The sequence below is a fragment of the Terrapene carolina genome, unplaced genomic scaffold, assembly GCF_002925995.2.
Source record: "Terrapene carolina triunguis isolate 2854851 unplaced genomic scaffold, T_m_triunguis-2.0 Scaffold926, whole genome shotgun sequence".
Classification (NCBI taxonomy): domain Eukaryota; kingdom Metazoa; phylum Chordata; order Testudines; family Emydidae; genus Terrapene; species Terrapene triunguis.
The window spans coordinates 6,539,065-6,554,063 of record NW_020665277.1 but is presented as its reverse complement, the minus strand read 5'-3'; the positions used below and the strand labels follow the sequence as shown (position 1 = coordinate 6,554,063).

The following is a 14,999-nucleotide window of genomic DNA, read 5'->3' as shown; positions in this document are numbered from 1 at the left end:
CTGATTGCTTGCTAACCTGTAGAGCTTTGAGTAGAGCAGCATTTGTGAACCGACCAGGCATGAAGAGAGACTCCAAATAAGTTTCCTGTGAAAGAACAAAATGGTAATTCAGAGAAGCGCATTTATGCAAAATGGTGCAGGCTTCTAATTACAGTTCATCATTCCAGGCTCCTGGAATTCCGCCTCTCTTCTGCAGGAGCCTGCTAACAGGTGGCACTGTACATTACAGTATTACTGGCCTTTCAATGGTTTATTCTGCAAAAGGATTCTGACCATCTGAAACCCAGCATAGATGGTCTAGTCTCTCACAGAATGAGGTAAGTCACCCCCGGAATGCAAAGCAGCCAGACACACACACACACACTGCAGGGATGAACTCCGCAGCTAACAGCCTGAAAGGAGACTGCAAAGAAGAGGCTGTCTTTCCTGTTCGTGGGGGCAGAAGGCAGCACAGCTCCTTAGTGTTGGTAAAACTGAGGGTTTGGTTTCATAGCATCCCCTAGAATTCAACACCCCCTCTTTCCATCCCACCTGTATCGTGTGCAATGAGGAGCAAGGAGCACCTTCGGGCTGCCACGTCTAATTCCTACTCCCCTTCCCATGGCACTGGCAATTCCTGTGTTCCCTTCGGTCCCATTAATGCCTCTCCTCCTAGATCACCTTTCCAGGCCTGAGGAACTCACGTCCTTCATTTGAATCTCCAACTGCCCTAATTCACAGTAAAATCCCTTGCTGTATCAAATTCCAACTCACTGTCCCCTCTTCAGAGTTTTATGCAACTCTGCCCTTGCCTATACCTCAGCCCTCTTTTCCACCTCCTCTGCCGCTCCTCAGGCCTCGACACATCCACTAAGTAGCTTAATGCTTCTGCTCCCATCCTTAGACAACTCCACCAGATCCTCATTTCTGCTCAAGCTGGAAATCCATGTTTGCGCTAGCCTCTCAATCGGCCTTCTTCACAGCTCCTGCCATCAGAAGCAGCTATCCTGTATCACTCTGCTCGCTGATGTCAAGCTGTTTACAAATCTCATCTTGAAAGCCTTTCTCCCTTGCTTATAACAATTTCTGTTCCTCCTCAGCTACTGGCCTTATGGCCAGCTTAGGTGTTTTACACCACTGTAATGAATACTAGGCGTCTGTTGTCTTATTTAGTTCTGTGAAGCTTTAAAGATACCGTTTGTATAAAGGACAACATACAAAATAAAGTTATATTGCATACACTGGTCTGTCCCAACTGTCTTTCTATCTTTTGCTGCAGGGGAGAGAAATAGAAAGGAAGCTAGGGACACGGCCCAAGTTACTTCGGGTTGGTATTGTATTGTCCACTCACCCTAGGGTCTTGGTCATCTCTAATATTCACTTCTTCTTCCGGCAGAGGCTGCACAAAAACTTGGTTCCACTGGCCTGCAATATTTCTGAGGAAAAAAGAATTTCCATCAGTCATGTAGGCTCAGTCGCAGTGAACACTAAACTCTCTGGTAATCCTAGTCTGAAGTGAGTTCAACTGTAGTACTTTCACCAGGAATCACAGATATTAATTCAGTGCTGGTCCAGATGGGGCATAGGGTAGGATAATCTTAACCAAGATGACTAATGACTTATGTACAAGTGCTACATCCTTATTTCTGTTGACTCTGCTGTCCAGTTAACCCATGGATATTTCTAGCCAGCTATCTAGATTCTTATCCCAAGCCCATCATTATGATATCATGCTGTGCCCTCCCTTTGTTTTACTGACAAGTATGTAGAGATGGGCTGATTCTGAAACTCTGCCCAGTTAGAATTAATGGCAGATTCATGTGCCTAAAGGGAAGCAGGACACTTGTAACTCATTTTACCCAGGTATTTCAGTCCATCCACGGGCCCAGATAGTGTCTACTTGCCCACCTTCACAAGGCCAATGAATAAACTAATATCTTTACCCGCTGGTCCTCCAAACTCCTCCTACTTGCCCCAGATGAATATGTAAAAGTTGGCAAAAAAGTATGAGGAGGAAGCTGGGAATGGCACAGATGTTCCCTGTGATCTTCTAATCACGCCAGACCTCGGAGTTCTTAACACTGCTTTCTTTCTATCACAGCTCTAGCTGCTATAATAAAGCAGGGTTAAAAACCTAAATAACCTATGTTACAAGGAGAAAGGAGTGGACAGACGCCACGCGCCCTGGGATATTAAGGAAATTAGCTAACAGACAATGAACTATTTCTGAAAAACTGAGCACAAGCGGATCGGAAAGGAAGCAAGTGGAGGGAAGGAAATGTAGGAATGATTTTAGCAAACAATAATAGTGACCATTGCAATTACTACCCCACAAGGTTAACCAGTAAAATGGGAGGGAGACTCACTGCTCAAAGTTGATGTATTTCACAATAGTCTGATTCTCATCATCGTGCCACAGTGCCCAGATCTCAGCTGGTGTTAAGGCAAAATCAACAAGCGTCTCCTAGGAGAAAAAGATAGCATGGAGACTTGATTAACACACCAAAAATGCAAGTGACGTTTAAAGCTCTCAGGGGGTACAAGTGCATAAACCAGAGAAACATGTAATGTTATTCTGTCACATTCACAGGAGCAAACCCAGATCCTGTTTATTCCTACTAAAAGTCCCCAAACTTGTATCTGATTTATGGATCTGTACTCTTCTTCCAGCGAGACTCTGCCCACTACTAGTTTTGTACCCCACCTCCCCAAGGAGTGTAGCATTGGCACTCACCTGAGAGGTGAATAGGGAGGATATGTGGTCAAGACTATAGCGGTTACTCTCAGTGCTCACCAGCTGGAAGACACAGAACTGCACACACATGCACAAGGTAAGTCAATGGCTGGAAAAGAGCCATCCTAATTAAGATAAAGATGCTATCAAAGTGACACAGTAAAACTGTTCTACTCAGGTTCTTATCTCACGCCCATCACGGCGTTATCCAAGCACCTGATACTGAAGTACTTTGTTTTGAATCTTATGATTGAAAGAACAAGTGCCAAGTAGTGCAAGGCAGTGCATACGATACTAAAATGCAATTGCCTCGCCCAGAGATGCTGTGCACACATACTGACAGCTGTACTACTCCACTCTGAAACCCCAAGCACTCGGACTGGCTAAGAGATCCCAATCCACACAATGACTATTCGTTCTAAACGATGTAGTGAAGGTGTAAACTCTCTGAGGCAGGGACCACCTGTTTGTTCCATGTCTGTACAGCGCCTAGCACAATGGGCCCAGGTCCAGGAGTGGAACTCCTCCATGCCAGCACAATGGATATTAATGCAAAATATAGTACTCAACCCAGGAGCTGCCAAAGTTAAAGTGACACATTCAACTAAAGGCATTTGGTGCAGGTGGTAAGGGACCTGCCAATCTATATTTGCCGAGGGCCACGTTCTGCCTGCAATTACAACAGTGAATGAGTGTGCTAGGTAAACAGTGAGCACAGAAATAATTCAAAATATATTCATCCTTAATTTAAAATAAGGACTGTAACTATAGTTCTAGAGTGTTCACAAAAGGAAACTGGTTGACAGATTGCAGGTGCATTCTGTATATCTCTGTCCTCTTCATTTCTGTTCTAGCAAGATATTTAAAAATAAATGCTGCAGCCCTGCCTCATTCACCGTGAACTGAAGCTCAGAAAACTGGGAGCATCCCAATTAATTCACGGTCTTTGCCTATAATGGCAGCTCTTGAAGGTTCCGGTCATTTTGTACCTGTCCTCGCTTGGGTGCGTGCATATAAACACCAAGGTAGAGCCCCAGTGACTGCGAATAGGCCAGCCGCAATCGGTGTCCCGTTCCAGCAGCGAGCCTCAGGTCCTTATTCACAGGCACGAACTCCAGCAGATCGGCTACCATCAGACACATTTGGTCCTGCCCAGAACAAAGACAGCAGGCAAGCAGCATGAAGGAAGGTTAGGGGTGGAGCTTTTCCACCTCCTGTCCTTTAATATGCAAGTCCAGCAGCAGTTCCCCACTTTCTCTCATAACTCACCTTATCCTGGACTAGCTCCAGGTCCATTTTTCCCCTTTATTCTCTCCCCCCCCCCCACTCCTCCACCTGTTTTCCTTTTCATTGCTTTCCCGTGTGTGTGTGTGTCATTTCTGCTCCCCTAGTTTCTCCTCCTGCCTTCTTCCCTTCACTTACACGAAGACTACAGCTTGCCCTTGTGGGGGCAGCCGTGTGATGCTTTGGGAGGGAGACACACGCTCTGGCAGCTGAACTGCCTGTTGCGAATGCAAACACACAAAGCTTGTGCTACTTGTTGGCCTGCAACCCTACGTACGAGCATCTCCTGTAGCTAGGGACTGCTAGGAAGGAACGTGGGTTTCAAGAAACTACCCACTGCTGAACTGACAGAAGCATATTTGCAGTGGAGAATCAGAGCAGATCCAGTGTCACGCAGCTTTCCCCACCCGTGTATGGCTGCTCTTCTCTATCTGGTTCCCCCTTCCCCAGACTAGGTTAGTATCTCCTCAAGGTGGGGAACCCTGCTTTAACAGCTATGTTACATCTTTGACGCTCCTCAAACACTATTAAGAGATTTCTAGTCTTTTAGACTTGTCTCCCTCGCAGCCTTCTGGGGAGCCATGCATTCAAACCCAAGTCTGCACCGATCCGTTCTCCGGGTAGGCTGAAGCACTACGTGTGGCCTGTACAACTATCTGAAACACGGTTCATTTGCTTTACTCTCCTGATCTTGCCTCTTACTGAGCGTGTGCTCTGAAAGCCTGCGCAGTAAACGTATAAGCCCAGCCCCACTCAACCATCCAAACTAGCTGAGAGTATGTGGGCTCAGGGAACTGGTACTTGGATATGGTGCTCAGAGTGAGTTGTGTTACACAAGCTGGTGCACTCAGTCAAGCTCTCAAGTTCCTAGACACCGTGGTAAGGCAGTGCAGTAAGCTTGCTAACTTGTTGCCCGCACTGTTACCCGTCCTATGTTTGAAGACGTCACTAGATCTAGAAATCATACAATTTCCAAGTAAAATATTAATAGGAGTCAAGACTTGACCATTTCTTTGTGTTCCCTGAAATCCTGCTACTCAACGAACTCATGGCCAGTTCATGGAGTACCAGTTTAGCCGAGTCTCAGAATCGCTGCTGGATCAACAGCCCATCCTGTCTCTCAGCACCTCGAGATCATCCATGTGGTGTGACTAGCCCTGAATCAACCCCAGCTGCAAAGCAAATCACAACCCAAAACACTCACTCACTTTGTAAGACCACATCCTGAGTTTGTGATCCTGGCAGAGGGCGAATAGGAAGGCATCATGCTCAAGGCAGTGAACGGAGAGGCTGACAGGAAGGTCTGAAGGGCCTTGGTCACCTCTGAAAACACAAGTAGTAATTCAGAATGATTTAATTAAGTATTCACGGTACTGAGGGGAGCGAATCTCTGTGCACACAAGACAGACAGCGAGCTCCCTGTCACAAGGGGCTTACAGCTTAACAGGTGAATAATTGCTCAGATTCAAGGTCAGAAGGGATTGTTGGGATCATCTAGTCTGACCTCTTGGATAACACAGGACAGAGAACTTCCCTGAAATAATGCCTGGAGCAGAGCTTTCAGAAATGCACCCAATCTTGATTTTAAAAAATGTCAGTGATGGAGAATCCACCACAACTATTGGCAAATTGTTCCAATGGTTAATTACTCTCATTGTTCAAAATTTACACCTTATTTCCAGTCTGAATTTATCTAGCTTCAACTTCCAGTCACTGGATGGTGCTAGACCTTTCTCTGCTAGATTGAATAACCCACTATTAAATATTTGTTCCCTATGTAGGTACTTGGACTGTGATCAACTCACCCCTTAACCTTCTCTTTGGTAAGCTAATAGATTGAGCTCCTTGTGTCTATCACTATAAGGCAGGTTTTCCAATCCCTTAATCATTCTCGTGGCTCTTCTCTGCCCCTCTCCAATTTATCAACATCCTTCGTGACGTGCTGGACACAGGATTCTAGCAGCCGTCACACCAGTGTCAAATACAGAAGTAAAATATCCTCTCTACTCCTACGCGAGATTCCCCTAATTATGCATCCAAGGATCGCATTGGGCCTTTTGGCCACAGAGTTGCACTGAGAGCTCATGTTCAGCTGATTATCAATCCCTCCAAGAAAAAAAAAAAAAAAAAAAAAATCTATCCTGGGAAGCAATGACTGTGAAAAAGAGTCTCCCATCCTAAGCGTGGCCTACATTCTTTGTTCCTAGACGTATACATTTACATTTAGCCATATTAAAAAACGTATTATTTGCTTGTACCCAGTTTACCAAGAGATCCAGTTTGCTCTGTATCAGTGACCTGTCCTCTTCAAATTTTTGTGTCACCTGAAAACTTTCAGTGATGATTTTATATTTTCTTCCAGTGTTATAGGGTAAAGCCAAGAAGTGATCCCTGCAGGACCCCATTAGAAACACACCTGTTCGATGAGTCCCTATCAGTTAGCTAGCTTTTAATCCATTTAATTGTGCCATGTTAATTTTATATCACTATAGCTTTTTAATCAAAATGTCATGTAATGCTGTCAGACCACAGGGGGAGAGAGTGCAAACTGAGGACAGTAACAAGTTACTTAGAACATTTAAACACCTCTCTCCTCAAAAAGTCACCTGAACTTGCCGATTACCACCCAGTTTCTAGCTGTCCCCCTTTGGTGAAGATCACAAGGATGCATGCAGGCTAACACCACATACGTTTCAGGAATCCTTGACATGGGAAAGTTTTACTAGTTGTACTGAAAATCTCCCCATGTGGGGAAACACTTATTCTGACAGAAAAGCATCTTATCAGTTTAGCTTAAATCCCTTCCTCAAGCAACAAGCTAAACTGGAAAGAGGCATTCTTATGTCAGAAGGAGACTGTCCTCATAGGGGATTATGTCGGTATAAAGGTATCATTTCAACTCACGCATAAGGCTATACTGCCAAAGAACTTTCCCTTGTAGACCAGGCCCTGGATCCATTCAATTAGGCTTCATGGCACAGAGACAGCGCTGATGGCAATAGACAGGTCACAAGTTCTTGTTAGTCCTTTCAGATCTAATGGATGCCTTTGACACTGTTTAACATGAGATGCTGCAGACTGGACTGCGAGAGCTGGCAGGAATAGGTGTGGCCACACTAGAGCCTTTGTGAGAGAACCCAAAGGACTGGAAGATGCAATCTCTCTTCCAGCACAAGAACTCTCACTTGTGATCCCATAGAGCTTATGACACTCCTCTTGTTCAAAAGAACGCAGGCAGAACCCAGCAGCAGAGTGGGGAATATCCGGTTTATTGCACTGAATGTAGCATGTATGATTACCTGCCTTGTGGCTAGGTGGCGTACGTGTGCATCAGTGTAAGGAACTCATGGCCCTCAGAGACCAATTATGGTCTCTTGAGACCAGAGTGGCTGAACTGGAAATAAGAGAGAGACAGTTACATAGAAGAGACTTTGCAAAACACAGCAGGGTAGTCCCACCTCCCATCTGACAGTTTCTGTGCTGTTGAGGAGGATGAAAGTCTCAGGGGAGGAGATCATCAAACTAGAGCAGAGGGACCCTCCCTCCAGATGATGTTGTGGTACCCTCTCACACTGAAGATACCTCTCCAGAGGAGGGGATCCCAGTTATTAGGAAGAGACAGATAATAGTAATGGGGGATTTGATCATTAGAAATATAGGCCGGGTCTACACTGCGCGGGGGGGGGGGGAGAGAAATCAATGTAAGTTACGCAACTTCAGCTACGTGAATAATGTAGCTGAAGTCGACGTACTTAGATCGACTTACCGTGGTATCTTCACCGCGGCGAGTCGACTGCTGCCGCTCCCCCGTCGACTCTGCCTGCACCTCTCGCGACGGGAGAGTGCTCGGGAGTCGATTTATCGCGTCTAGACTAGACACGATAAATCAACCCTCGCTGGATCGATCGCTGCTCCCGGCAGCCAAGACATACCCATAGATAGCCAGGTTTGTGATGATCAGGAGAACCTCATGGTGAATTATCTGCCAGGTGCAAAGGCTGTGGATTTTTCGAGACATTTAGATAGATGTATGTACAGTGCTTGGGGGGAAGCTGATGGTCATGCTATATGTAGGTACCAGTAACGAAGAAAGGTAGGCGAGAGGTCTTGGAGGTGAAATTTAGGCTGGAAGGTAAGAGATTAAAGTTCAGTACCTCCATGGTGCTTTATCTAAAATGCTTCCAGTTCCACATGCAGGGCCAATTAGACAGGCAGAACTGTAGAGTCTCAATGCATGGATGAGATGATGGTGTAGGGAGGAGAGTTTAGGTTTATTAGGAACTGGGGAACCTTTGGGGAAAGGAGGAGGTTATACAGGAAGGATGGGTTCCAGCTAAACCAAAATGGAACCAGATTGCTAACATGTAAAATTTAAAAGGTCATAGAGGAGTTTTTAAACTAAGGGGTGGGAGAAAGCAGATGGGTGCAGATGAGCACACGGTTCTGACAGACGCATCCCTTAGGGGAGGATCTATTAACAGGGATTCTCTATATCCTAGAAAAGAGGAAAGGATAGAAGCTGATAAAGTACAGGCAGGAACTAAAGAGAAACAGTCAAATGAAAAGGAGTCCCATTCAAGTACATCACATGAAGGCAAACAACTAAAAAGTGACAAATTTTATAAAGTGCTTATATACAAATGTTAGAAGTCTAAATACTAATATTGGTGAACTTGAGTGCCTGGTATTAAATGAGGATATTGATATAAGAGGATAATCAATGGGAGATGCTAATACCTGGGTACAAAATATATAAGAATGACGGAGTAGGTTCTGCTGGTGCGGGGGGGGGGGGGGGAGGGGGGGGGGGGAAGAAGAGGGAGAGGCACCGAACGAAAGCATAGGTCAAATACAGTAAACTATGGATAGAAATTCCATGCTTGAATAATAAGAGTGTAGCAGTACGGATATACTACTGACCACCTGACTAGGATGGTGATTGTGAAATACTCAGGGAGATGAGAGAGGCTATAAGAATAGAAAACTAAATAATAATGGGGGATTTCAGCTATCCCCATATTGACTGTCACCTCAGGATGGGATGCAGAGATAACGTTTCTAGACACCATTAATGATGGGCTCTAAATTAGCTGTTACCACCAAGAAAGCTCTTAGAGTCATTGTGGGTCGTTCTTTGAAAATATCCACTCTTTGTGCGGCAGGAGTCAAAAAACAAACAGAATGTTAGCAACCATAAAGAGATAGATAAGATGACATTAAATATCATAATACCACTATATGGTATGCCCACACCTTGAATACTGCATGCAGTTCTGGTTGTCCCATATCAGAGAAAGGCAATGGAAATGATTACGGGTATGGAACAGCTTCCGTACGAGGAGAGATTAAAAAGATTGGAAAGAGATCACTGAGGGGGAATATGCCAGGTGCAAAGGCTGTGGATTTTTCGAGACATTTAGATAGATGTATGTACAGATCTATAAAATGACTGATATGGAGAAAGTGAATAAGAAAGTGTTATTTACTGCTTCAAACAACACAAGAACTAGGGGTCACCCAATGAAATTAATAAGCAGCAGGTTTAAAACAAACATAAGGAAGAATTTCTTCACACAACACACAGTCAATCTGTGGAACTCGTTGCCAGGGGATGTTGTGAAGGCCAAAACTATAACTGGTTCAAAAAAGAATCAGAAGTTCATGGAGAATAGGTCCATCAGTAGCTAGCGCATGTCCCTAAGCCTCTGACTGCCAGAAGCTGAGACTGGACAACAGGGGATGGATCACTTGATAACTGCCCTGTTCTGTTCGTGCCCTTTGAAGCATCTGCCAGTGGCCACTGTTGGAAGACAGGATACTGGGCTAGATGGACCTTTGGTCTGACCCAGTATGGAGAGTCTTATGTTCTTATGAAAGTCAAGGCAGGAGGAAGCATTTTGAAGTGGTCAGATCCATATTGGCTCCCTAAATTATGGGGAGCTTCCCAATGGTTGTCAAAGTAATCTGAGGTCATACTGGACTTGTCCCCACTTTCAGATGCCCATAGAGTAGCAGTGGCTAAGAACACCTTGTCTTGTCTTCAGCTACCCAAGAGATGTCACCTATTATGCACAAATATGGACCACGGTGATCCATGCATCTGTCACCATTAGATTTCTGGGAAGAAAGCATCCGCGTCATCCTTAATCGCACTGGCTGCCAACCCACTCCTGAGTAAAAGTCCAGGGGCCAGTTACTAAATGCAACGTATTCATGGAGATCTCAGCCACGCAGATCCAGAGGCAGCACAGTAAAATGGACTAAGCCAGCTCCTCACTCCTGATCCCAATTTTGTCACTGTGACTCGCTGTGTGGCCTACAGCAAGTTCCTAACCTCTTTTTAAAAGTGCTATTTACATGCTGAGCATTACCCCTGCAGTGTGCTTGTCTACCTTTGAATTTATCTGAATACAATCCATGTGCTTCCATGCAGGGGGTTAAAAGAGACAGTCCTGTGTGTCACATGACAACACTAACCTGATAGCAGTTGGCATCCAACCTGTAAGCAAACGTTGCATCACAGAGCTCTGCTTCAGCTCCACAACTGAAACTATCCCTGAAAAAAATGAAAATGAAACTGCTGAGCAATGTGCAGAATATCATTTGCTGCTTCAACAGGCATGAATTATCAAGCATTTTGAGAGTCAGATTACAATAAGCACCCAAGACAAAGTCAAGCTCAACTGAAGCCCAAAACTGAAATAGGAAGGGATGCTGCAGGTCAGGACAGAGGCACTGACAAAGCCATGAGGGGGAGTACACTATATCCAGACCAGTATTAATCTAATCATGGTCATCCTTCACTACGAGTCACCTTCTATACCAGCATGAAATGGCTGGTTTTGCATAGACAGGACAATCGGTGAAGGTGTGAGAAACACTAACACATGCTTTATAAATACATACTTATGATTACATACTCTACTCTCAACTCTTACCATGCACATCATGAGGAGGTAGCTTGAGGACAAATATTCCTCCTGAAGCAGACGGCAGAGCAAAGAGAGCCTCCCCATCACTGCTAAGCCAAGCTGCTGAAGCAGTGGAATTAGAGGCCAGTCCAGGAATGGAGGGGATCATGTGGTAGTTTGAAGGGTCTCTAAAATTAACTTTTCCAATATCTGTAAATACAGACTGCATCTGGCCCTCTGTTATCAGCTCCTGTTAGAGAGAGAGAGAAAAGAGTCCAGGTCCCAAGAACACACAGAACTGTTAGACTAGAGATATAAGAAAGGAACTGCCAGAGGAATGACAAATGCATAATCTCCACTACTCCTGGCTTTTGCTTACTGAGAAAAGATCTTTTGATGCAAGTTCTCTGGTCACCTAAATTTGGCTCTTTCCCTCATTTTTAGCTGGCAAAGGTTGACCATTTAAGAGTGGATCTCAAAGTGTAAGTGGATTAGATAACTCTGATTCATTGGTGGACCTCCTCTCCCTCCCAGATACATGCCAGGATCTTGATAACACTACCACATTCCTGCACAAGTGCTTTGCATCCCACAAAATAATTGGAGGATCGCACACTTCATGGCTTATGTAGGCCCAGCTATATACCCAGCTGGGCCCTTCACCCCCCCTCTGGCCATGCCCAGCTGGGAGGGCCTGTCCATGGCCACAGTTGGGAGGCAAGGGACTCACTAACCCTAACCCAAATGTCATCATTAACTCTGAAGTCACTGCCTCATGCCCCTGTATCCAGAGTGACTCTGCTCCCCTCCCACAGGCCTCTGTGAAGTAACTGTCTCACCTCTGCATCATGAGTGATCAAATGGGGATTTTAGTGAAAATTGGGCTTTTCCAGTTTTCCATTTTCACCAAAATTAATAGGGTTCTGCCCTTTGATGTCTAGAACACCCCCAGCATTTTTGGAATTGATCATATGCGGTTTTCAAAAATTATCAAATTTCAGACTGAAATAAGGCAGACGTTTTTATCAGGGAGAGTAATTAACCACTGGAACAATTTATCAAGCTTGTGGTTGATTCTCCATCACTGGCAATTTTTAAATCAAGATTGGATGTTTTTCTAAAAGCTCTGCTCTAGGAATTATTTTGGGGATGTTCTCTGGCCTGTGTTATCCAGGAGGTCAGACAAAATGACCATAATGGTCCCTTCTGGTCTTAAAATCTGGGGCATTTCTGTCTCTGAGTACAGCATAGGGCCTCACTTCACTTGGCCAATGATTTGGGATCGTTTAGTTTGGGAACTAAGAATGTGTGTCATCTCTCTAAAGGAGTCTCAACCAGAAAAATTTGGGAATCACAGATGCACAAGTGACTACATACATGGAGTCTTTGGGATTTAAAGAGAGGCACCCTGAGTTTGCACTCCTGCTCTACAGCTCTTGAAATGGTAATGGTCACAGATTTCAAACAACTTAGGCCCCAATGTTCAAGTTCCCATGGATTTGGGTGCCTAACTCCCTAGGATCCTCTGAAAATCCTAATCTTAGTATTCAAAAAGCAAATTAACACAGACCTATATTTCATATGTACATGCAATATTCAGTGTAGTATATGCACCACTATTTCAGCAGGTTTGTATACTAAAAAAATGCTCTAAACTAGTTTTTAAAAATACAAAAAATGCTAGGTGGAGAAACTACAGGTTTCAGATCACTTTCCATCAAAGCTTGTTCCAATGATCCATGCCACAGCTATGTTTATGCCAACACCAATCTTTGATTCTAAAAGGTAGTCTGTAGCAAGTTTATTAGAATTATTTTCTTGAAACAATCTCAAAGTACAGTTATTTCCACCCAGACTACTTACACTCCTGTACATGCGAGCAGGGTGTGGCAGTACCAGACGGTGCACAGTCTGATTGGTCACAATCAAGATGACGACAAGATTCTGTGTCTCACACACATGCACTCCTCCAGGTAAGAGGCTACAGTTCTGGATTTTGAGCCGAATGGCATTATTCAGGAGGTTTATATCCAGAGACTCCTCCACCAGCTCCAAAGTGTCTCCAGAAGTGGTCCTGAAAAAAGTTTAAAAGCTTTTTACGTTGACAATTGTGAGGCCTCTCAGGTCGGCAGTGATCAACACAACACAGGTTTAGACTCACAGGACAGGTCTACACTGGAGTGGCACCACTGCAGCGCTTCAGTGAAGACGCTACCTACCCAACAGGAGGGCTTCTCCAATTCAGGTATGTACTCCACCTCCCAGGGAGACGGTAGCTAGGTCGATTGGACCTAGTGCTGTCTACACCAGTAGTGTCAGTGTAATTGCATTGCTCAGGGGTATGGATCTGTCACACCCCTGAGCGACATAGTTATACTGACCTAGTTTCCTAGTATCAACCTGGCCATAGACTCTGCAGCAGGCAGACAAAAGCATCCTGCTACAGGGAGCCCTGAGCTTGTTCCCACTAACTATTACTCAGGATCGCCATGCAGCATTTCATCCCGTTCAGCAAAGCACTTGGGCACATGCTCAAATCCGATCCATTGACTTTAAGGGGACACCTTGCACTGAACTGGCATCGCTATTCCCCCCCACCCCGCAGGGGAAGAGCAGCCCGAGACACCTGCCTCCCCCTAGCCCAGGGGGCGATACCTGCCCAGCAGCAATACTCGCCATGGGGCTGGCAATACGCACCCCGGGGCAACATGGGGTGTGCCTGGCAGGGTCCCCGATACCCGTGCGCTCTCCCCCACCACTTACCAGTGGATGAAGCGGTTCCTGGTGACCGACACCAGCTGGGCGCTCTCCTGGTAGCAGAACCCGCCAGCGCTGTCCGCGTAGCGCCCGGCTCCGGGGCCCGCGCTGGCACCTGCGGGGAAGGGAAGGGGCAAGTGTGGGCAAGGCGGGGATCTAGGATGGGGGACGGGGCAGCCCTCAGGGTGGGCTGGTGGCAGGGGCAGCCCGGGGGGTGTGTGTGTCGCGGGAACTGTGGGGGCCAGGCCGGGGGGGGGGGCCCGGGGGGGGGGGGGGGGGGGGGGGGGGGGGGGGGCGGGGGGGGGGGGGGGGGGGGGGGGGGGGGCCCGGGGGGGAGGGGCGGGGTCCCGGTACCTGGCGGGCTCAGCGCGAGCTCCCGGACCCGGCGGCGCGGGCCGCGCTCGGCCCCGCTCAGCTCCAGGCAGCTCCGCTCGGCCAGCGCCGCCGCCATTTTCCCTTCCCGCGCGCCGCGCGGCCCCACGGGAAGCCGGGGACGGGACCGAGGCGCAAGGGGGCGGGGCCACGACCCCCGCGCGGAAGCGGCCCAAGAACGCTCGCGCTCCAGCTGGTGCGTCCGGCCAGTGGCGCGCGGCCTCCCCGGGCTGGAGCCGCGCGCCGGGACCCCCGCGGGGTTGCACCAAAGTCATCGGCCCAGCGCTGCCCGCGGGCCAGTCCCCCGGGCCAGCCCGGCACGTGGGCAGCCCGGGCACCCGGGCCGGGAGCGTCAATAGTTTTTTTTTATCAAGGTCCAAATTTCTTGATCGAGGTTTAATCAAGGGCCGCGCGCCAGAGAAGCCGGTTTCACGCCGCAGCCCCAGTAATGAGGAGCAAATACAAAGAGGTCCCAGTCTGCTCGAAAGGCACGTGGTGGGCTGGCTTTGGCCTGCAGTCACCTATTGACTCCCCCTGCCTGGCATGGGGGGGGGTGACTGGCAGAGGCACGAAGGGTCAAGTGCTGCCCCCGCCCCCCCGCCCTGCCCCTCCGAGTCGGCTCCTGTCCCCAGGAGCTGAGCCTGGGCATGGAGCAGGCTGCTGCTGCTGCCCCTCCCCAGCCGGGCTGCAGGCTCTCAGGCAGCTGGGCATGCTAGGGGCGGGGGGGGGGCTCCGACTTGCTCAGCCGCTGTCCTGGAAGCCAAGGGTATGTCTACACTACAGGATTAATCCGAATTTAGATAATTCGAATTTGGGAAACAGGTTGTATAAATTCGATTGTGCGCGGCCACACTAAGCACCTTAATTCGGTTTTAAACCACATTAATTCGGTGGTGTGCGGCCACACTACCCCATTAACTTAAACACAGTAATTCGGTGGTGTGCGTCCACACTAACCCTAA

General features: G+C 47.3%; 1 protein-coding gene across 2 annotated transcripts in view; it reads right to left on the bottom strand.

The window, feature by feature from the left end:
• NUP160 (nucleoporin 160) overlaps positions 1-14,129 on the bottom strand; it is a 54,811-nt gene extending 40,682 nt beyond the window's left edge. For both annotated transcript variants that reach the window (XM_026661016.1, XM_026661017.1), the window contains exons 1-11: positions 14,020-14,129; positions 13,672-13,780; positions 12,772-12,982; positions 10,936-11,158; positions 10,475-10,553; positions 5,206-5,320; positions 3,703-3,861; positions 2,714-2,791; positions 2,346-2,443; positions 1,331-1,415; positions 17-85 (exon numbers count right to left, since the gene is read on the bottom strand). In XM_026661016.1, the coding sequence (XP_026516801.1) occupies positions 17-85; positions 1,331-1,415; positions 2,346-2,443; positions 2,714-2,791; positions 3,703-3,861; positions 5,206-5,320; positions 10,475-10,553; positions 10,936-11,158; positions 12,772-12,982; positions 13,672-13,780; positions 14,020-14,116 (1,323 nt within the window). In that variant the 5' untranslated portion in view covers positions 14,117-14,129. The remainder of the gene's footprint in view (positions 1-16; positions 86-1,330; positions 1,416-2,345; positions 2,444-2,713; positions 2,792-3,702; positions 3,862-5,205; positions 5,321-10,474; positions 10,554-10,935; positions 11,159-12,771; positions 12,983-13,671; positions 13,781-14,019) is intronic.
• Positions 14,130-14,999: the final 870 nt, after the last annotated feature.